The 24,059-nt window shown below is 40.7% G+C and overlaps 1 protein-coding gene across 1 annotated transcript in view; it reads right to left on the reverse strand.

The window, feature by feature from the left end:
• LOC124720204 (forkhead box protein D1-like) overlaps positions 1–14,725 on the reverse strand; it is a 31,377-nt gene extending 16,652 nt beyond the window's left edge. Inside the window, exons 1-2 of the mRNA XM_047245528.1 lie at positions 14,707–14,725; positions 4,718–4,874 (exon numbers count right to left, since the gene is read on the reverse strand). Of these exons, the coding sequence (XP_047101484.1) occupies positions 4,718–4,874; positions 14,707–14,725 (176 nt within the window). The remainder of the gene's footprint in view (positions 1–4,717; positions 4,875–14,706) is intronic.
• Positions 14,726–24,059: the final 9,334 nt, after the last annotated feature.

The raw sequence follows: 24,059 nt of genomic DNA on the forward strand, positions 1-24,059 counted from the left end.
AACTTCAATCCGGGAAGGAACATTTGGGATACTCCCTAAGATCAGGGAGACACTAAAACTGACATTTTTTTCATCCACTGAGCAGTGTGATACAGTACATGATCGCTTACAGACCAAACGCAATGTGACTTCTGAAATTTTCCCGGCGTATTTCTTCTAATAATTTCCGGGTATGCAGCCGGATCCCGTAGACATTCTGCCACGATATTTCGGCCCAGAGACGTCCGGCCATCATCAGGTGAGTACACAACTACAATGTTCAGTCATTAAACATTAGTTGTGTACTCACCTGATGATGGCCGGGCGTCTCTGGGCCGAAATATCGTGGCAGAATGTCGACGGGATCCGGCTGCATACACGGAAATTATTAGAAGAACAAACGCAATGTATCAGTACAAGATCAGAAGACAGACAAGATGAATCACAGTTGCACCAGTACGAGTCTGGGTGCTCCAGAACACACGGCGTGGGACTGTGAGCCCCCTACAGAGATGCGGCAGGTAACTGTTTGTCACATCACATCTGAGTCAGAAGGTGGCAATTTGCAAACTGAAAGGTACAACTTTGAACATGGCTGATGACTGCAGCAACCGTATACAAAAATTTGAAAAATATGTAAAAATCTGCCAACCGGTTGCAGAGATTTTCCATATACCCTGACCAGGTTTCGTCACCTCTAAGGGTGACTTCATCAGAAAGTAAGGTAATTACCTGAAGAATATATCGTCAAAGATGTACAGTGATTTAAGAGCTGAGTTGCTCAAGTCATACATTAAATTATAAGACATAAGGTTTGACTTTTTGAAGAACATAAGTAACACCGGTGTTACTAATGTTTTAATATTTGACTGTTTGAAGAACATTATGTCTTGTATTTTAATGTATGACTTGAGCAACTCAGCTCTTAAATCACTGTACATCTTTGACGATATGTTCTTCATGTAATTACCTTACTTTCTGATGAAGTCACCCTTAGAGGTGACGAAACCTGGTCAAGGTATATAGAAAATCGATGCAACTGGTTGGCAGATTTTTACGTATTTTTCATACTGAAAGTGTTCATTTGACACAGATCAGAGTCACTGTTCTTATTCAGTCACGACCAGATGGTATCTTGCAAGATTAGTGCACTAGTCTGTCTACTTACAGGAGTTAACATTTCTCCACTATTTTTCCATTGTTTGATACTTACAGGAGATACAATTTTATGTCATTTATACGGTGCCCGAGGTGCTATATTGTGCTCGAATTAGACTGTCTGAGGAAGCAGCAAAGATTAAAAAAAAATAAATTATAGTGTAATTTACACGCATTGCATACTGTTCAAAATTATATGAGAACGTCACTTCTAGATCTCATATATACCACAATAAAGATCCAGCATGAAGTTGGCGAGGTCAGAATTAGAAGACAGAAGCAAAGCTGTGCTCCATAAATTCTACACGATTAAAAACAATCTACTGCTTCGTGTAAGGTTCCTGGGGACACAAAAGAGATACTGTGTATAGAGGATAAGCAGGTGAGTAAAATAATCTGGTATGAGCATCCAAGTCACGTTCATTTCAAGACACAAAGGTGTTTTGCATAACTGATGGAGACAGTGCATTTTAATAACATAACAGAAAGGTACTCGACACCTGCAGTGTATGCCAGAAAGGGGAACGATCTACCATTCCTACGTAAGGCAACCGCATCCCTAACTATTCCTTTCTGACTTGGTGGCAATGGATCTGTTTGGGCCAGTTCCACACATCACACGTGGTCCCTGTCGGTCCACTATGGCCAGGGGACATTGGCCGGTACGTGCTTCTCAATTCAATAAACTTTACGAACATCTGTATACTTTAGGTGTCACGTTGACGTACGAATCAGTTGCACGACGATTGGGATTCACAGTATCCAGTTTTATGGCACTATACGATAACTCACTGACTTGAAAAAAGCATACGGGGCCCGAAGACGGCAAAATGAACTGCCGAAACTGGTCGTGTTCACAATAAAATAAAATAACCTTAAGTATACAGCTGCTGGTAAAATTTATTGAATTGAAAATCACATGTTGTGTCCATTACGTCTTTGTAGCTGTTAAGCTTCCCTCCAAATTCATTTCTTCCACAATGTTGTATGACAGCAAAAGTGTGTCACAGCATTCTGTGATCATTTTCTAAGGAAAATAGGACAAATTGCGAGGTGACATCTGATAACGTATCAGAATTCTGGTCTCACTGGGGGCAAACTCTCTTCCAGCATCAGCGAATAACACCAGTACTTATTTTTAGACGTCCCACACCAGTGAGTCAATCGGAACAAATAGCGAAGGAGCTAGGGAAACTGTGTATGTCATATTACCACAAACGACACTGTAGCTGGAACCGGGGGCGATTCTAAAGTCGGTCAAGAGGGGAGTGGGGATTGGGGGAACGGAATATGTCTTAACAAAATGAGAGTTGGGGTTCTCTACCAACAAACTGGTAAAATTTGGTGTTGCTTAAAGTAGTTTTTGGTAACTGTTTTGGAGTTCAGGGTAAAAAATGTGTATTAATAAATAATAAGACGCCTATTTTAAGTTTAATGATATTTACCGGTTTAGGTAGTAAGCTATTTGCCGCTCTTATTCTTTTGTTAAAATGTGTTTGCAATAGATTGCAACCTATATTGCTACATCCTTGCCACCGGCCCTGGTTGGGACATGTTCTGAAGGGCACGATGGATGATATGCCGCATGACTCAACAGGGGTTCCTCTCATTGTATTTTTAAAAAATAAACTTCTAAGACTGTCCATCAAATTAGTACTTAATATCCTTATTGTAAGAATGGTTATAGTCATTTATTTATGTTTTGTCATCAAGTGGCAGATGATGATGACGACGACGACGACGATCGGTTAGTGGGGCGCTCAACTGCGCGGTCATCAGCACCCGTACCAAGTCCCAATCTTTACACAGTCGAGTCTAGCTAATATCACGAATGATGGAAATGGTGATGAAATGATGAGGACAACACAAATACCCCATCCCAGGCAGAGAAATCAAGTGGCAGAGCTGTAATTTTAATTAATTTGGTGCCGGCCGCTTTGGCCTAGCGGTTCTAGGCACTCCAGTCCGGAACTGCGAGACCGCTACGGTCGCATGTTCGAATCCTGCCTGGGGCATGGATGTGTGTGATGTCCTCAGGTTAGTTAGATTTATGTGGTTCTAAGTTCTAGGGGACTGATGACCTCAGATGTTAAGTCGCACAGAGCTCAGAGCCATGTGAACCATTTGAATTAATGTGGTGATTGCGTGATGTTGTCTACAATTATTGAGATTTATGCTCTGAAGAGTGTGACGATGATTGGACAGCAAGGTGAGATTTCCAGAGGACTTACTATGGCTGTTGGGTGGTTACATAATGTAGCCACACAGGAAGCATTCGAGATTTACTCAGGATACAGGAAATGGTCTCATGTACAATATTTTTAAGTGCCAGCTGAGTGAATAGGATTTTTCTGATGACAGTTGAGAATAAGTACTGTGTTAGTGATGTATTTCATGAAAACTGAGTTGCTGAGAATTTAATCTACCCTAATCATCTGTATATATTAAAAGAAGCATCCGAGGCAAACAAATGTTTCATAGTCTTATTTTTTCAGAGCTGTATTTGTCACTATTTTATCAGAACAAGGTAGTCACGAGTATCAAACTTCATTCTTACTCCAGAATGAAATTTTCACTAAGCAGCAGAGAGTGCACTGATGTGAAACTTCCTAGCAGACTTAAACCGTGTGACAGACCGACACTCAAACTCGCAATCTTTGCCGTTCGTGATCTACCGACTGAGCTCTCCAAGCACGACTCACGACCCGTCCTCACAGATTTCGTGAAAACTACAAGACGGAAAAAAGGATTTTGCAGAGACGTGGCTTAGTTACAGTTTTAATCTGCTAAGAAGCTTCAATCTTAATTATACATAAACACTAAGGAGGGTCTTTGAATTAATGTACACCAAGTCGTACCACAGATCAAATTGTTTTTACAATTCTGGATTGAGAAACATGGGAAAGAGTTTGCAAAAAAAGGCACAAGAACTGTCTGGGTTAACATTTTTGTGATAACAAATGTATGATTCCTAACAAGTTTCAGTAGAATGGAAGACTGTAGAACATGTTTTTTAAGTAGTTACTAAAGTAATACTTGTGGCACAAACATACTCTCTTGCACACCTGATCGATGGACACAGATAGTGCATATTATATATGAATCATTTGTGCTGTTTATGACTTGTTATTACACTCGAGAAAGACCAGTAGTGAATTTATTATGCGAACCTCGGTAGCAGCAGGCTCCAGCATTTTTATATATGTATGTAATGTGCTAAACAGCATTATCTTTCCAACTAATGATGAAGTTGTTGAACTGTAAGGACATGCGCTAGTTTGTTATAACTGTGTGAAATCTTTTACAGGATGAGGAAAACCGAGCACGAAATAGTTATATCAGGTATGTTGTGCCCAGCGACTACATTCACTTCAAATTGTAAAGGGTACAGCAAATGATATTTATGGCATGTCTAGATTTCTGTGACTGTAAATTTAAGTGATAACATTAAAACAACTTTGATATGTAAATAGCCCACACTGGACTATTCGTGTCAGAAGAATTTTAATGAATCTAAGATTAATAAAAATGTGAGGTGACAACTGGGGTCACATCAGAAGGAACCGAGCTGCTGTCGTACCTGGTGTGCTGCGGGTGGGCGGAGAGCAGCGGGGTGCCACCAACCACTGTGCCGCCTTTACCTTCAGTCTCTACTGCTGTCGGGCCTCTGCAAAATGGCCACTTCTCGTGACAGTAATGGAATTTGTCATTCTCCAAAATGTCCTCATACTGTGGGTCTGCAACAGGCAAACACATTAACTGTTAGATGGGCAGGTAGTCCAACCTCACACAATCACATTCACCTTCACTGAACATAAATTCTTGGAGGCTGATGAAATCTTCTCGGGTTATCAGCCAAATCATGGCATTGTGTAATTGCAACATTTCCACAAGTTATCTGCCTGTCGTCTTACAGCAAAGTATCGGGGTTACGTCCAGTTCATTCTTTTATAACCTCTGAACCACAGACTCCGCTGTCGAGGGCCCGGCAGGTGGTCCAATTGCGTGCCTCTGGAAGTGATTTCACTGCCGACGATGGTGAGACTGCCGGTGGGCAGAAGGGATCTGGGTGGCAGTCGGGAGCTGCCCACCTATTCTGTTCTGCCTACTGACTTCACCACTTTCTCATCAGTGCAGTCCAGAAGTATTTTTGCTAAAGCCACATCCGACGCAGACCTCAGGTGAAGACCGGCATTGCAGTTGACAAGACTGTACTGTACTGCCTCTTAGACAGTCACACTTCTGAACCCGTAGTAGGTATGACCCAGCACCTCTGTCTGTTCTAAAACAAACATGTGGCTTCCATTGACGCTGTGCTCTGCCACTACAAACTTGAACAGACAAAGTTGCTGTGCTGCATCAACATTGTTTTGGGATTTGATCATCAAAGAGGCAGTAGAAACACGAGCACATGACGGTCTCGTCAACTGAGACGAGTGTTACCAACTGAACTCCACATGGAGTATAGCATCAGCCAAAATAAGTCACAGACATTCTGATGTGAAAGCAGCAGAAGGAATAGGCAGGCACCACAAGTATTTGACCCCACATATCTCCTCCTCCATTAGACACCCCCTCCCCTCCCCCTTCCACACACACCCCCTCCAGCCCAACTTCTCTTCTGGATTCTGGAGGCAAGTTACTAGCCCACCCAATGGATCTACGGTCTAGGAGCTATAAAGGAACAAACTGGACAGAAACCCAACACCCTGTCTGAAGATGATGATCAGAAAACTCATCAAAAGTTTGTGACAGTGCAATACCAGGACTCGGTTGCTGATCGAGACGATTTCATCATCGAAATTCGATGAGAAAGCCAGCCTTCGTATCTGAACTGTTAGGCCACACTATGTTCCTCTTAGTTTCTTCTGAAGTCTGGTCTACACTGGGCTGAATGGAAGTGAACAAACGTAAATCATCAGATTCTAGCTAAATGTTTAGTTCGGTCTTAAGCACATATAAAGAAACTTTCCAGCTCTCTCTCAATGACGCCATATTTTAATCGTCTTTGTGTAGTATATGAGAATAATAGTAAATAACTGCATGGTCACAGTGGTATGAAGTTGACCACTCATAAAACCAGATCCCAATTATAACTAATTAGTCTATGTGAAAAACTACTTGTATAATTTTAACGATGTGATATACACAGAAATTTTATGGATATGGAAATGATTTGTGTTAACCCTTTTTAGTCACGAAATGAATTGTTAGTTGAGGTTATCCATTTACAATGCAAGTTTGATCTAAATGTAACATGTATGTGTATCCTTCACCATGCATTTCAATATGTCATGTTTGGAAGGACTATAACAATGTGGTAATTTATCACATTTTTAAGTTGATACAAATCAGGTGGTATGCAGGCTTGCATAAACAGTAATTAAATTCTGTACGGAGGTTTAAGTGCAAAACTCTTGGGTAGGACCTATAACAAAGATATATCCATTCCCTGAATTCTGTTGCATTGTCATATGAATGAGAAAAGTCTGATGTGATTTCCTGGCAAATGGATCTACCGGGGTTGGGGGGATGGGGGAGGGAGGGATGTCCCCAGCCGTGCGGCTGACTTTTTGAAACTGTCTATACTGCAATGCAGGTTAACATCCCAGCTATCACACCCTGCAACCATTCACCCTGGTAGGTCCTCATTTGTGAGTTCATGATGAAAAACATTTTGGCATTTTGTGTGACTCTCAATAGTATTAAAATAGTACCACTGTATTGACTGGTTGTGTTAGTGTATTGGATAGGGTAAGGCCTTGACATGCGGAAGGTTGAGGGTTAGAATCTCACAGGTACTTTAATTTTTTTTTATTTTCAAATTTTTATTGAAATACTTTGGTCGCTAGTTTTATTAAACTAACATGTTTAAATGTAATTTTTTATTTCTGCTCCTTTGTCACATCATTTTAATCATCATATCAGCTTCATTATTTCCTCTCATTTTTCTTCCTCTCATTCTTATTCCACTTGAAACCTTTCCTGACATGATTTTAATAAATTTTATGTATTAATTTCTTTTGTGTTATCTTCCTATTTTTCCATCCATGTTATTGCAGTCATTATCTCTATTACTCATTTTCCTCGAATATCATTTTAATTATAATCCCTTCCTTTGTTTAAGTCTTTGTCTCTATTATTTTGTCCATAGTGCAATAGCAATATAGGTTATGTTATAAATGTTTGCACGATAATTACCATAAAAAAATGTACATTTTAAAATGAAAAATACATTTACGACGTTACTGTACAGTCAATGTAAATAGATTATTTCTTCTTTTCTTGTTCAATCGGCAGATAGACAATTTCAAATATTTAAATATTATAATAGACAAATACAATTAAATTCACATTCACAAAAATTCCATGCAGGGAAAAATATGATGTAAAGAAAAAAATGAGGACAAATGGAAAATTTCTTATACTGATTACAATGTGACAAATGAATAGAAATACATGTTATGTTTAAACTGAATAATTGAATAAAAATAATGTTCAAAGTCATTTTGATAAAGGTTTAAAAATTTAAAAAATTTAAAGCACTTGAGATTCAAACCCATGAGCTTAAGAATGTGACGGCCACGCCCAAGAAATTACACCGCACAACCAGTCTACATAATTCTTCTCCTTCAACGCCACTGAGAGTCCCTTAAAAATTCCAAATTTTTTCCTCTGTTGATTACTTGCCAATGAGGCCCCAGCAGGCTGAATGGCTGCAGGGTGAAATATGTGGGACCTTAAACTACACCTCCATATAGGTGGTTCCATGAAGTCAGTCCCACCGCTGGAGACCTCTCCTTGTTAGAGAGGTATTGAATCTGTTGTCTGCTGTTTTCCCTAATGTTGACTGATGAGATAGTGTGTTGTGTAAGTACATTTCCACTATTTATGGGAGAATCCTGGACATACTAGAAGGTTTCAGATAGATCATATAATGCTAAGACAGAGATTTAGGAACCAAGTATTAAATTGTAAGACATTTCCAGGGGCAGATGTGGACTCTGACCACAATCTATTGGTAATTAACTGTAGATTAAAACTGAAAAAAACTGCAAAAAGGTGGGAATTTAAGGACATGGGACCTGGACAAACTGATTAAACCAGAGGCTGTACAGAGTTTCAGGGAGAGCATAAGGGAACAACTGTCACAAATGGGGGGAAAGAAATACAGTAGAAGAAGAATGGGTAGCTCTGAGGGATGAAGTAATGAAGGCAGCAGAGGATCAAGTAGGTAAAAAGATGAGGGCTAATAGAAATTCTTGGGTAACAGAAGAAATATTGAATTTAATTGATGAAAGGAGAAAATATAAAAATGCAGTAAATGAATACAAACGTCTCAAAAATGAGATCAACAGGAAGTGCAAAATGGCTAAGCAGGGATGGCTAGAGGACAAATGTAAGGATGTAGAGGCTTATCTCACGAGGGGAAAGATAGATACTGCCTACAGGAAAATTAAAGAGACCTTTGGAGAAAAGAGAACCACTTGCATGAATATCAAGAGCTCAGATGGAAACCCAGTTCTAAGCAAAGAAGGGAAAGCAGAAAGGTGGAAGGAGTATATAGAGGGTCTATATAAGGGCGACGTACTTGAGGACAATATTCTAGAAATGGAAGAGAATGTAGATGAAGACGAAATGGGAGATACAATACTGTGTGAAGAGTTTGACAGAGCATTGAAAGACCTGAGTCGAAACAAGGCCCCGCGAGTAGACAACATTCCATTAAAACTACTAACGGCCTTTGGTAGAGCCAGTCCTGACAAAACTCTACCATCTGGTGAGCAATATGTATGAGACAGGCGAAATACCCTCAGACTTCAAGAAGAATATAATAATTCCAATCCCAAAGAAAGCAGGAGTTGACAGATGTGAAAATTACCGAACTATCAGTTTAATAAGCCACAGGTGCAAAATACTAATGCGAATTCTTTACAGACGAATGAAAAAACTGGTAGAAGCCGACCTCGGGGAAGATCAGTTTGGATACCGTAGAAATATTGGAACACGTGAGGCAATACTGGCCCTACGAATTGTCTTAGAAGAAAGATTAAGGAAAGGCAAACCTATGTTTCTAGCATTTGTAGACTTAGAGAAAGCTTTTGACAATGTTGACTGGAATACTGTCTTCCAAATTCTAAAGATGGCAGGGGTAAAATACAGGGAGCGAAAGGCTATTTACAATTTGTACAGAAAGCAGATGGCAGTTATAAGAACGGAGAGGCATGAAAAGGAAGCAGTGGTTGGGAAAGGAGTGAGACAGGGTTGTAGCCTCTCCCCGATGTTATTCAATCTGTATATTGAGTAAGCAGTAAAGGAAACAAAAGGGAAGTTCGGAGTAGGTATTAAAATCCATGGAGAAGAAAAAAAAAAATTTGAGGTTCGCCAATGACATTGTAATTCTGCATAGACAGCAAAGGAATTGGAAGAGCAGTTGAACAGGATGGACAGTGTTTTAAAAGGAGGGTATAAGATGAACATCAACAAAAGCAAAATGAGGATAATGGAATGTTGTCGAATTAAATAGGGTGATGATGAGGGAATTAGAATTTCTGAAGAAGAGAAATTTGTTAACATCGAGTACTGATTTAAGTGTCAGGAAGTATTTTCTGAAAGTATTTGTATGGAGTGTAGCCATGTATGGAAGTGAAACGTGGACAATAAATAGTTTAGACAAGAAGAGAATAGAAGCTTTTGAAAAGTGGTGCTACAGAAGAATGCTGAAGATTAGATTGGTAGATCATATAACTAATGAAGAGATATTGAATAGAATTGGAGAGAAGAGGAGTTTGTGGCACAACTTGACCAGAAGAAGGGATCGGTTGGTAGGACATGTTCTGAGGCATCAAGGGATCACCAATTTAGTACTGGAGGGCAGCGTGGAGGGTAAAAATCGTAGAGGGAGACCAAGAGATGAATACACCAAGCAGATTCAGAAGGATGTGGGCTGCAGTAGGTACTGGGAGATGAAGAAGCTTGCACAGGTTAGGGTAGCATGGAGAGCTGCATCAAACCAGTCTCAGGACTGAAGACAACAACAACATGTACAGCAAACCTGCTCAAGAAAGACCTTCAAAGCTGATTGACATTTGCACAGCATAAATATTACCCTAGTTTATAGGCTGACCATTTGCTAGTTTATGCTGCCTCTCCCACAGCAAGCGAAGACTACTTTGGACGGCTGCCTTTGGATGCAACCAGGTTATATTGTTTTGCCCTCCCTTGTCTATCAGGCCAGGTGGCGCAGTGGCTAGCATGCTGGACTCGCATTCAGGAGGGCAACAGTTCAATCCCGCATCCAGCCATCCTGATTTAGGTTTTCCGTGATTTACCTAAATTGCTCCAGGCAAATGCCGGGATGGTTCCTTTGAAAGGGCATGGCCGACTTTCTTCCCCATCCTTCCCTAATCCGATGAGACCAATGACCTCGCTGTTTGGTCTTTTCACCCAAAACAATCCAATCCAAAAATCCCTTGTCTAATTCTTACTCTCCCCGCTGTGCCACCTATGTTACACTTCGTTTCTGAAGTAGATTAGTTTTGGCTTAACTTTCCCAGCAGTACCAGTTCACTATTCTGTCTTTCCCAGTCATAATTTTGAAGTATTGCTGCTCCCTTGCTGCAGTACCCTACTGGTATCCTCCCTTGTAGTCTTGCCGTGAATGCCTACAAACTGTAATACTGTATTATGTAAATAATGTGTAACTACAAAAAATACATTGTGCGATTCAACTACTGTAAGAACACGAATAGACGGATGTTAGCTGCGGAAATTTGCAGAACTACTACCTTCAATTAATATATGGACGATGCAGCAAGATTTTATCTCTCTGTTTTCTTTTTCAAATGTACTAAATCTAGTTCTAATCCAAGTTGGGCGTTAATATTTTGCAGTATGTTGATTCGTTATGTCAGTCACCCAAATACATTGATTTTCGTAGAATAAAGTATCCTGTTGGGTTGCTGATGTATGTTATACCTTTGGCAATGGTTCCACTGCATACCAACGAGATTAACATTTGCAAGACAGCACAAACAACTACACATTCCTATGGCTCCTGTAAGACATTAACACTGGTCTGTTGTTGTTTTTTTTTTTTTTTTTTTTTTTTTTTTTTTTTTTTTTTTTTTTTTTTTTTTTTTAATATAAATTATAAATGTGTTACTGGCACATATGTAATTGATTTATCTTCAACAGTAATACACACAAAAGAGGGCCATGGTTCAAGATTTATTTTCCATATTTACTTTAGATCTTTGAAAGATTACAGATTTTAAAATAATGATGACAGAAAGTATAATTATTTTCCTAACAAGGCAAGTTATTGAGCAATTGCTTCCTCTTGAGCTTTCAAAATTTCTTCCTCACTCAACAGGACGAGATGTATTTGAAGCAGAACTACAGAAAACTGCAAAACCAAATGAGTACAAGCAAGAAATTAGACAAGGCAACCATATTGGCTCAGCCATTTGTGACGACAGCTGTTACATTCGCTAACTTTTTTTTTTTTTTAATAATTTTAGAAATTAAAAACAGAACACAGCACCAGGCAAGGGGCAGGTCGTGAGATGTCCGTACAGTGTTCTCATATGAAGTGTGAGATGTCCGTACAGTGTTCTCATATGAAGTAAGTCCAGTTTTAAATCTAGGTAGCTCACATTTTAAGAAAATCATGGCCACACCTATACTCGGGCGCTTTTAAAAAAAGACAGAGCTGTGGGCCATGCTATGCTCGGGTTTGGTCTCCTAAATGTTAAAAAATTCGATGCTGATTCAATTCATCCAGTATCTACTCTTTTATTTCACCTGGATTAGTGTTGCAACAGTAAAATTAATAGTAGAAACTTCTCAAACTAAGAGAATCCATCACAATTTATTCCATTTTTGTGAAGCTCTCTGGCACAATATTACCTTTGTCTATACTTAGATCTGACAATTCAAAAAATGACGACGTTAATTATTACAGGTGGTACTGCATTTCTGAACAAAAATTGGAAATTTGGTATTTCTTGTTATTTAACTAGCTGAAGAATTTGAAATACAGCTATGTGTGAGTCTCTTCCCACTCAAAAAAACAGAATTTTGTAACAGAACCCTTCACAGTTTTTAAGCCTTCTATTACACCACTCCACCTGTCCACGGAATCACAAATCTCCGTGGGCACAACTTGAGGATGTACATGGTGGCAACCAGTGAAGGAATTTTCAGTGATTCAGTTCACTAATTTTTGTTTTAATGGTCCCAGCTATATTTTTCAATCATTTTTTTTCAGCTTCTCTCTGCACACCTTTACCTGGCCTACATGATCACAGTTGCCTTCCTTTCAGAACTGAGACAGTTCTGTCCAGTTAAAGCCACTGACAAGAGATACCTTCAGCCCTCTGCTGAATTTACTGGTAAATTCAGTCTGAGTAGATGTGTCTCTTAGTTTCCAGATAACCAGAGCAGACAGATTTGTGCTGTCTGCTTCTGTCACTGCTCGCCAAGACTGGCCACCGACCACACGGATGTGAACGGCCACTTCTGATGCTTCCTATTTCTGTAGTCGGAACATAATTCTAGATTGGCACTTGTCCTGCAAAATCTGGTCCAATCGTTGAGTCCTCATGTTCCCTGTCACTGAGGACAAAGGTTCTAAGTTTTATTAATTTTTCTCGTTCATTTCAGACAGACATCCCTTCCGGTGCCCTTCTTTCCCATTGTTGACACAGGACACATTAATGTTCTAGTGGTGGACCTGTACAATAAGTATGAATCTCACTAAGACTACTTGATGAATCTGCTGTATAGTCTGTTAGAAGCTTAACACCATGATACCAGGTAAAGCATTTTTATTGACCATCAAAAATTTATAAGATAACAACGACACATCGGGCATATAATTGTGTATACTACAAGCACACGCAATGAGACTGATCAGATCTTTCAAACGTTTTTTTATTAACGGATACATAATCACACTTGTTCACTGCCAAGGAAATTTATTGGGCATTCTTTTTTAATAAATAGAAATACAAAACTCATTCACCTCATTTCCCCCAGATCCAAGCATCTAGTGAATTTATTGTCTTTTCACATCCTCAGTTGGATTCTTAAATATTTTGGCTATGTTTTTTACACATCATATTTCTGTTTCTTTGACATTTGTGCTGTGGATCTCTCGGATCCCAGAAAAACCTACAATATCCATATTCTATTAGCGACATTACATTCTCTTCAGACCACCCCATCACACCCTCAGCTCACGTCGACAACAGAAGTGAACAAGACAGCAGACTAAAGCCTTCTGTACACCTATTGTCAAAGTGGAATGGATGTGAAATTCCGTTAAAAACAAAGAATCAGCACACAAGGAACCAACACTACTGAACGTGAACCGAAAGCAACTGAATGTAGTGCCTACCATTTACCCTTGAGAAAATCCTGTTTGCTGCTGTTAGTCCGCTTGTGTTCAAAATGGCTCTGAGCACTATGGGACTTAACATCTATGGTCATCAGCCCCCTAGAACTTAGAACTACTTAAACCTAACTAACCTAAGGACAGCACACAACACCCAGCCATCACGAGGCAGAGAAAATCCCTGACCCTGCCGGGAATCGAACCCGGGAACCCGGGCGTGGGAAGCGAGAACGCTACCGCACGACCACGAGATGCGGGCCGCCGCTTGTGTTCACCACGGTATTAACCAGGGTTGACACAAGTAACATTCTGACCCCTCTACTGGGACCTTCTTAAAGATTTTCTGGTGTACCCAGTTAGCTGAACATCATCAGTGGCCAGTATCAGGTTCAGTTGTACAAGTGAGTTTTCCCGAGCTTATTCTGGAGAAATGGGATTGTTGGAAGAAATTTTTCCAGCTACTATTGTTAGACTGTCGTCACTGAGTAGAATGCGCTAACAGAAATAGAAAGAGCGGGAGAATGATCAGCAAAATATTTTTTTTGTGGCACAGAGATGGCTTCCTTGTAGTTACTCGTATTCACTGTGCATCGTGGATGAGTGTTTACTTCTCAGAGGGTGGTGTAGCCATGAAGCTGGAAGTCAATACCTGCCATCTCTATTTAAATTACTTTTGATATTAGAGATCACAGACAGTTCTTGGACTTCTCTTCTCTAAATTGTGCATTTCTCGGCTAGGACCCTTACGTTGTCGGTCTCTGTATCATGGCCGCAGTTCTCCTGATTTTCTGTTACCACATACTTCACATTTTGTTTCAACTACATAAGGTCTATGTCCTCATTAAATGTGCTCTTACCATTCTCTCAGTTCTACACTTTGCCACGACTACACATCACTTGGTAAACTCTGAACAGTTGGAGGTAACCAGGTCCTTCCATTTCCTGTCAAAAGAAAACTTTTCTTTGCAGTACTGAAAAATATGTCTTTATACTATCAATCATTGACTCCATTTCAAAAGTCAATGTGACATTGGTCTATGACAGTGTCCAGCTAACCATGGAAACAAGAAGACCCTAAAGGAGAACTCAGCAGACGGACTGAAATAAGTAGTGTTTCAGAAGAAACTGAAGACGAACATCATGTTCCTTTACAACCTACAAGATTTTACCTTCAGCAACAATGGTCATTAAAGCCTGAGGGCTTACCTACTCACTGACACATTTCAACAAAAGAAAGTACACAAACCAGTCCAAAAAATTAGTCACCCCTTGGAGATATTGCGCAACTGCTGTATACCACCACATCTAGCCTTGATACTGGCCTCATTTCAGCAAGGAAGTGTGTTCACGAACTTCTTCAGATATGCCATATCTAGCTGAAGCCACTCATCAAATTTCGGGGAATACTGACTGCAACATTTCACCCAATCTCCCTGACAACACCCAAAATTAAGACCAGGTGATTCAGTGGGCCCGTCATGTGTGATACGGTGCATCAGTTTTCATCAAAGCATGAATGTAAACAGATGGCCATGTGAACACATGGCTGTTGCCATCTCTGAAGGCAGGAGTGTCCACAGTTTATCCACTGTGAACATGTTGAACACTCGGTCACTCAGGAGCTATCCAGATCGACTCAAGATCTGCTCTGGCAGATTTATTTTCATCAGTACTTTTCTCCCACTGTCTGAAGCCCTAATGCTCTGAAACTGAAAACAGAAATCTAAGCACAGCACATAAACGATTCGATATGTTGTTTATATCCACAGTAATCTAAATAAGTTGCCTGGCATATTATGAAAACCATCCCTTAACATCACAGAGCCACACAACCCACCCACCCACCCACCCGCCTACCCACCACCACACTGTGGTTTGAATGCCGCATTGTTTCATTGATGTGCTTGACACTCCGCATTATTTGAAAAGAGGCAAAATCAGAACTTGCTGGACCACACTACACACCTCTAGGATTGGATTGTTTGGGGGAGGAGAGCAAACAGCGAGGTCATCGGTCTCATCGGATTAGGGAAGGAAGTCGGCTGCGCCCTTTCAAAGGAACCATCCCGGCATTTGCCTGGAGCGATTTAGGGAAATCACGGAAAACCTAAATCAGGATGGCCGGACGCGGGATTGAACCGTCGTCCTCCCGAATGCGAGTCCAGTGTGCTAACCACTGCGCCACCTCGCTCAGTTACACGCCTCTAGTCAGGTACCGTGCTGTTTTTGTGTTGCAGTCACTCTGTGCCATGTTGGCACTTATTGATAGTCGTACTGAGGGGCAATGACCTATCTTCAGGCTGGGTAGTGCTGGAGGTTCTCTACACGGTGGCTTGCTGCAAGTGAAGTGGTCTGTTGACTGGAGCGGAACAAGCTAGAAGTGAGGTAGGCGAGGTGTGGCTCATGGGCTGACAGAACTGACAGGGAACAAAAGGTGCGCTCGATGTCCTGAGTAGTGTTATTGCAAAAGTATGAATGCTTGATCGAAAAACGTGATAAGGAACATAAGGAAAGCATTATTTTGTATTCATTATAAGTTCCTATATTTCTTTAAATGAAGCTGTGAAAGGCTCTAATCTGGATCAAAAGACCAGTGGGTTCCACAATTACGGTTTGTTCGACAAAGGGGATAAATCGAGATGATTGTATTATTCTTTCATGAAAGTAATAATTTCGGATATTGTATTTGTTGTATCTAAAAGTTCTTGTCTTCATAACATCTCTTTGATTGACACAATTTTGCGGCAGTAGTTCAATTTTTAGCACCTTTATCCTGTTAGTCATTCTTATATTAACTTGCAGTTATGTTATGCTATTTATAAATGAGGTTACTATTGTGTAATTTAATCAAGAAATTTGACAGTATACGCAATCAGTCAACTCCACAACTAATTATTTTGGGTCCGATTGCCTGCTTCCATTACGAGTCGTCCTTGTCTTGTTTTTTCTTTTGCCTTTGTGTCTATCAGTGTAGAGTTGACAACTGTATTAATGGATTTGGGATGGTTTGTTAAATGTGGGCCAGATACCCTTCCTGTCGCCGCACCCCGCTCCGTATGGAATATGTATACCACAACTCTGTGGGTATACCATTATTCGTGTGAAGGTGGGGTAAACGTATTAGTATGTCTACAAATCATTTAACGGGGGGAGGGGGATGAGTCTCTGGGTACTAGCCCAGTATTCATCTACCAGGATGTGGAAAACCACACGAAGACTGGCCGATACACCGACACTCATCGTTAATCTGACAGGTGGATTTGATCCAGCGCTGGTGCATCTCCCCATCCCATACATGGTGCATCAATGTGCATGGCTATCCAGTTGGGTGTTGTGTTGCATTCACTGACAAGAACTCCTATTGGATTTACAACCGAATGTCACTGATGAGGCACAATACACCTCTACAACCCTGCCAGTTAGGATGTTTTACACGGCCACATGTTCTTACTCAGCATTACACGGCTGCGAGTGGTACATCATTTCTTGCAGACACTGTAAATAGTCCACCTGTACAGCGAATAATCTGGCAACTTAATTCACAGTGTGGTCATGGCCATGCCCAAATGCATTGCCATTCTGTCACGTATTCACGTTGAGCCACCATACTGTGCTGATCCCATGCAAACGACTGACACACACACACACACACACACACACACACACACACACCACTTCAGTAACATGAATTACATGAGTGATGGAGGGTCATATGAGCACACGGTACTAGTTCTACATCATCTACAGCACTCCGTAACAATGAGCTATCTCTTTTACAACAGTGAGTAATAATTTGCCCAATGGACTGTCAACCCAATAGAATTTATTCACATAACACAGAATTATAGACAATATTATGAAAAGGATATATTGTTAGTCACCATATCAGTGTCAGTTCCCTTTTGTCACACATATTATGTACAATGTGTCATTTGACAGTTCATTGTTTGCTACTCATTGCACACATCATATAGTTTTAGTGACATGATTCCGTTTTACTGATTCTGTAGCATACGATTCTTATTTTGAGCATAAGATTCTTATTTTGGCATTGGCTTTCGAATGATTTGTGACTTTCACTTCTGAATGTCACAGTTTCCCAGACAGATGAGCAATATTCCAGTATCAGTTAAAAGAGGGTTTTGTAAGTTACCATTGTTTCGGGTGGATTGCGCTTCCTGAGAATTCTTCCTATGAATCTCAGTGTGGCACCTGCCTTACCTGCAATTAGTTGTATGTAGTTCTTCCACATTAAATCACTCTACATGTACACTAACAGTTGTCTAATGACAGTATCTGTTCTAGTAATTGTTAGGCGACTGTGCAATATTTGGTAATTAGTCTCCCTGTCTAGTTACGAACAGTACATTACATTTGTTTACGTAGAGGGTCAATTACCAATCCCTGCACCAAGCGTTAACCCTCTACAGGTGTTCCTGCATTTTTCAGTTTTCTAGCATTCCGACTTCTTTTTACAAAATACAGCACTGGTGAAAAGCCTCACAAAACTTCCAATGTTAAGCATTATGCCATTTATACATAAGGTGAAAAGTGATGATCCTCTAGCAATCCCACGGGGAACCCCCAAAGTTCTTTACGTCTGAAATTTATCTCTGTTAACAATGCCACACAGTGTTCTGTTTCCTGGAACTATCCATACTGATAACATAAAATAGTAGTTGAATGAAAATACTGCATGTAAATGGAGATTTAATACAAAAATACTTTTCAGTCAGAACTCGTGGTGTTTTAACCACCCGAGGCAGCTGAAAGCTCAAGTACATCCTGTTTTTTAATTAGAAACAAGTGTAAGACAACAGCTTCTCCGTCACTGGACACGAGACTCACCGAGCGTCCAGTAGTCGCAGCTTCCGCCCTGCCGGTCTACGTCCTCCCGTGGCACTTTGACGAAGTACTTGCTGAACGATAGGCTGACACGAATCGATTTCTGCCACGACTCCTTTTCCTGTTCCAAGTAGGGGAAGTGACTCGAGACGTAGGCATAAATCTCTGACAGCGTCACCTTCCTGCCGGACAAACAAAAGGATGAAAGTTGATTAGAAGAATACGGTGAGTCGGTACTACGGGCAGTACCTTTAGTCTGTGTGTTTCACAAGTCACCGTACCCTACTCGACTTTGTACGACTGGAGAAATAATTAGTAGTTTTAGAGATTTCTCTCCCTTGAAACTGATAAGAAGCACTGTTGCCAATATAGCATTCCCTTATTTTATTTATTTATAATATTGGGGACTGTGAAGTGACATTCTGCTACCTCGGAAGCAAATAACACACGATGGATAAAGTAAGAATGACATAAAAAGCAGATTAGCACAGGCAAAATGGATTTTCCCAGCAAAAAGTCTGCTAGTACCTAAATTAGTCTTAACAGTAGGAAGGAATTTCTAAAAACGTATGTTTGGAGCACAGCACCATGCAGTGATGAATCACAGGCTACGGGAAAACCAAGAAAGGAGAGAATCAAAGCATTTGAGGTTTCGTGCAACAGAAAGATTTGAAAATTAGGCCACCCCAACATAAGAGAAAAGTCCTCTGCAGGACAGGTGCAAAAAGGAAAACATGGAAAGGACTGACAAGAAAAATGGACAGGATGATACGACATCACAGTACAAGAGAAAGCTGTAGAGGGTTAAAACTGTTGCAGAAAGAAGAATGTTGAATACATCTAATGAAGAACTGAGGATTTTGTGTGCGAGTGCTACACTGAGATACGAAGATTGGTACAGGATAGAAATTCATGGTGGGCCAATTCAGTCAGTCAGAAGACTGATGGTGGAAACAGAGAGAGAGAGAGAGAGAGAGAGAGAGAGAGAGAGAGAGAGAGAGAGAGAGAGAGAGGATCCCATGTACTGTGAAGAACTTCTGTACAAAATGTAAGACTTGTGCCACAAGAAAGTATCTCAACTTGGATTTATAAGCTTGGGGTTTATTACCCGATATTTTCGGTTTTGCCGGAAGCCCACTGAGAGCGAGACCTGCAGAATGTTGCACATTCTTCTGTACGAGTTGACATTATTGACAACAAAACCGGTGGTGGAGTATATACATACAGGGATAACACTGTTAATATTCTGAAATACCTCGACCACAGCCTGTCTGAAGATTGTGAACCGACACTGCAGATCCGCGTGACTGTCCTTTTCTGAGCTGATAATATTCTATTGAGTACACAGAGCTGCTACAAAATGTAACACGATAAGAGAAAACAAAGTGAAGCAAAGTGAAGAAGCCTTTGTGTTTCAGTGACAGTGACAGTGTGTGAAGCGTAGCGGGCACCGAAGTTAACCACAGACTGTTGTGAAACTGACAGAAAAGAAGAGACTGGATGCATTGACATGCTGAGTCATAGAAAGATGCAAAAAATTAGGTAGATTCACAGGATGAAAAATGAGGAGTTCTGTAAAGAATTGGTGATGAGACAAATGTGGCAACAACATTGATAAGAACAAGGGACAGGATGACAGGACACGTGTTAAGACATGCAGGGAAAAGCTGCTTCGTATTAGAGTGAGCCATCGAGGGTTCAAACTCAAAGGGATGACAGAGACTGGAACATCTCAACCAAATAATTAATCTGAGTTGAAGAGGTTGGTACAGAAGAAGAAGTCACAGTGGCCGCATCATACAAGTACAGGTCATTGTCAGTAATGTTAGGTAGAGGTTGACTACAAGAAAAACTCTTGTAGAAATACATCATCTTACAGCTCGTGACCAAATCGACACTAGTTTCTATCTACCAATGTGTGACATGTCATTGGTGGTGTCAAACTTTGCCGGCATGTATTAAGGATGGTGTAGCCTATTTTAATGAAGAAATTTAACACTTAACAGCAGTGATACCAACCTGTGCGGTGATTGCCGTATGGCCATAGCGATGAGCCTCGTGTAAAAGAATGGCGGCGGCTTAGTACCGGCAGACCTGGCAGAGGCACCGTCACCGAAGAGCTGCCACTCGCCTGCGCCAACGGATGCACTGCCTGCGGTCGCTCCCCTGCTGCCGGTATTAGCACCGCTGCTGCTACTGTCGGCTGTGACATCGGATGCAGAGGTCGGTGTACTGGCGTCACGCCGCGATGCTGTTACGTCTGACGCCGGAGTGGTGTTCTCCCAGTGGCTGCTGCCAGGGTGGGACAAGCCAGGTGTAGCCCGGCCAGTGCAGCCGACATCGGACACCGACAGACTGGTCGAGGCAGTGGTGGCTTTACTGTTTCTGTGGGACAAAGATAATGTTCGTAGGTTAAACATTCGAGGCGCTTTACTCTGGTTACGGAAAGACATTAAAATTGAACGACAAATGATACTTCGAACAGAAGCCAAAACATTTAAATTAATAGAAGACGCAAAATGAATGGGACACTCCAGTACACATAGAGCATGCAGAATTCTTCCTAAGATCAGAAATGAGATTTTTCACCCGTCAAACAGTTCGATACATTACTCGACGGGTTACGGATCGTACATTACATATCTGTACAAAATCGGAAAGTGGATGGTGACAGTTGTGCCTGCAACAGTATAGCCCCTCTCGGAACACTTTCTGTAGGACCGTGGACTCGACAGAGGTGCATCGGATAATGGTCCCCACACACTGCAGACTCCGGGTCCCGAGTTAGCGCCGAGGAACGAGTCGACGTGGCGTGCCCGACGCTACGGCAGCTGCAGCATTGAGGGAGGCCGAAGAGGACTTCACACATAATTCGATCACGTGCCAGCATGTTGACATCCCAGAAAGACAGTATGCCTTAAATGTGGACAAGGCACAACGGAGATCAGTTGCCATTGAACAAAACAGTTTTAAAGACTGTCCACCCTGTCGGTATTAGTGACTATGGAAATGTGTATTAACAGTTATAGTGAATGGTGGATAATTGATTTCCAAGGAGGAAGCGCTGCTGATGCTCAAGGAATGGCTGCTAAACGGGGTAATTTTGAGGACCGATCCAGTAGCAGAGTCAATCTTTTACACTTTAGATACACCCCACAAAATGAACATAAATAGAAGTATGCCAACTGTGCGTATGTAAATGATTAGGGTTGCACTTCACTACGACAGATAGATTGGTCACCAGGCCGCATTAGTGTCGTTCGCGTTTTGTGTCGTTACCGGGCCAGATGGGGTAAGTAAGGGACACCGATAGTGTCAGATGCCGAGTGATCACGACGATCCCGCAGACTCGTGTACGAAAGCAACATCGGCACCTGACGCATTTTGAAAGGAGCCTCACTGCGGGTCTCCACTCGGCCAGCAATCAGATTGTGCATCGCTCAGATCTGTGGAGCATTCAAACGTGACAGCAGCCCAATATTGAGCTGTACGGGAATGGGAGGGTAGGCACGAGTGCCACCTAGGTTCTAGTAGATCGGGCCTGACTGACTGACTGACACAAAGGGTGACGACTGTACCAGGGTGTATACGTGGACAAGAAAAAAAAAAAAAAAAAATCCCAGATTTCCCAGTTAAATTACTCTTTCTCCCGGATGAAGATACACTTTTTCCATGTTAAGTGACAGTATACTTTTCCTTAGAATTGTAAAACTTATCAATCGTTTGAATTTTTATGGTTTTATACACTGGCGTGGTAGTTCTCGGCTCTTTAGAAAACCAAACTCAGTATTTTTTTAAAAAAACACACACAACACGTTTTGGGAAGATCTTTGATGTGGAGTAACATGTACGCTGATATTTTCGTATCACGAAAGTGTAAATTTAAATTCCACCAAACGCCACATGTTACTGTCCGAGGCATTGAAATCAAGATTGCAATGCGCTTTTCTAGCCAGTCATAGCTCATGTCACGTGAGTCAGCCGATGACAGGAGATATTTGAGCATAGGATACGTGATGTAGTCAGGCAATAGCGATATCGCTTTTAAGTAGGGCGTTCACACAAACAGGAAACGTTAATGGTTATACATACTGTTACTACAAGAAAAGCCGAGATTTCACATATTATCTTGGTCTCTAAGATTAATAAGCTGCAAGAGAAGCTAAGCTTTCACATATAATGTTGATCTTTTTTGTTACACTTTAAGATACATCCCACAAATGTGCCAGTAAAATTTTTAATGAAGACATAAATCTCTTGATCTTCTGGGCTCGAAATTTTTCTAAATGTTTGTACTCAAAGAGCTGATTTTTAAATGAGAGTCAAACGCTCTGATTTAAGAAATTCATCATATATTCTTGCACATAGTTCATCTTAAACAAAAGGAAATTTACTCTTAAAATAACGCTTTTCAAATAACCATTCACAATATTTTCCCGCGACCTGCTAGAAATAGGTTCGCCAAAGAACAGGGGTCATCCCACATGCGCAGCTTCTAGGATGCTGGAAGCGCGTATGTTCGTAAGTGTAAGACATTAAAAGATCTTACATTATGTCATTAAAGAAACAAGGCATCAGAGGATACTCCAAGAGCATCGGGATTTCGTGAACCATACTAAAACACATAATTCGGCTTAAAGTGCACATTCGTATGTGCAGAGTCAGATGTAAATTTTCTTGGAGTACCAGTACTGTATTATCTAATGTTTGGTTCTTCATTATGGCATAATGTCATACGTGCTAGATGATGAAAACACGCACTTTTGAAGTGCAGGGAACAGTTTAAAGTAGCCAATAGTGTGGAATTAAACACTTTGTTTCAAATAAATTGACTGCCTCATCGGAAAAGATTAATAAAAGCCAAATTTCTTTAGCAAATCGACAAAAATAAGTTCATTGTTCTTCAAGGCTATTAATACTTGACTGTCAGAAAGGTGGAAATAAAATAAAATCTGAAACTAATAACATATTTTAGCATTCCGTACTCATGTCAATTTATTCACTTGATAGCTTCCGGCCAATTTGTTTTCACTTGACGTGAGAGCAATAAACGAAGAGGAAACAGTAAAATCATTAAACGTAAATGCCGGTCACATAGAGATTATCCACTTTCCCACTAACTCAGACTGCTCTCTGCATCAGGGGGGGGAAAAAAAAAAAAAAAAATTATAGCAATCAATATTGGATGGGGTAATTTGTAACCGGCAGAACAAGAACTCTTCAAAAAATTTGCACTCTTTATTGCCTACAGCTAATATCTCATTTTTTTGGCTGACATGAAATGATATATAAGATACATGAAACCAGTAGAAGAGACAAGCAAGAGAGTACTTTTTCTTCAGTCCGTAAGTCCTAGCATTTTTCTCTCCAACCTTGTTACAGCTTTACATGGCTCGCTTTCCTTTCTGGGAAAGAATCTATTAGCTCATCAAAGATCGTCAAATGTTTTGCTACATGAAAAAATAAATGTCGTTGTCTAATACTGAAAAAGCTGTTAATACAAACAGTACCCAAGACTTGTGTGGTTTCTCTATCTGATTACATGTATTTTGTCACGGTCTGTTAGATAAAACGAAATAGGGCTGTCTAATATTGCAGCTATTGTAACACACACCAAATAAACGAGACTGTTTTGGCACAAATGGTCATTTTTATAACACAAGCAAAAAAAAATAAT

The sequence above is a fragment of the Schistocerca piceifrons genome, chromosome 11 (assembly GCF_021461385.2).
Source record: "Schistocerca piceifrons isolate TAMUIC-IGC-003096 chromosome 11, iqSchPice1.1, whole genome shotgun sequence".
NCBI classification, from domain to species: domain Eukaryota; kingdom Metazoa; phylum Arthropoda; class Insecta; order Orthoptera; family Acrididae; genus Schistocerca; species Schistocerca piceifrons.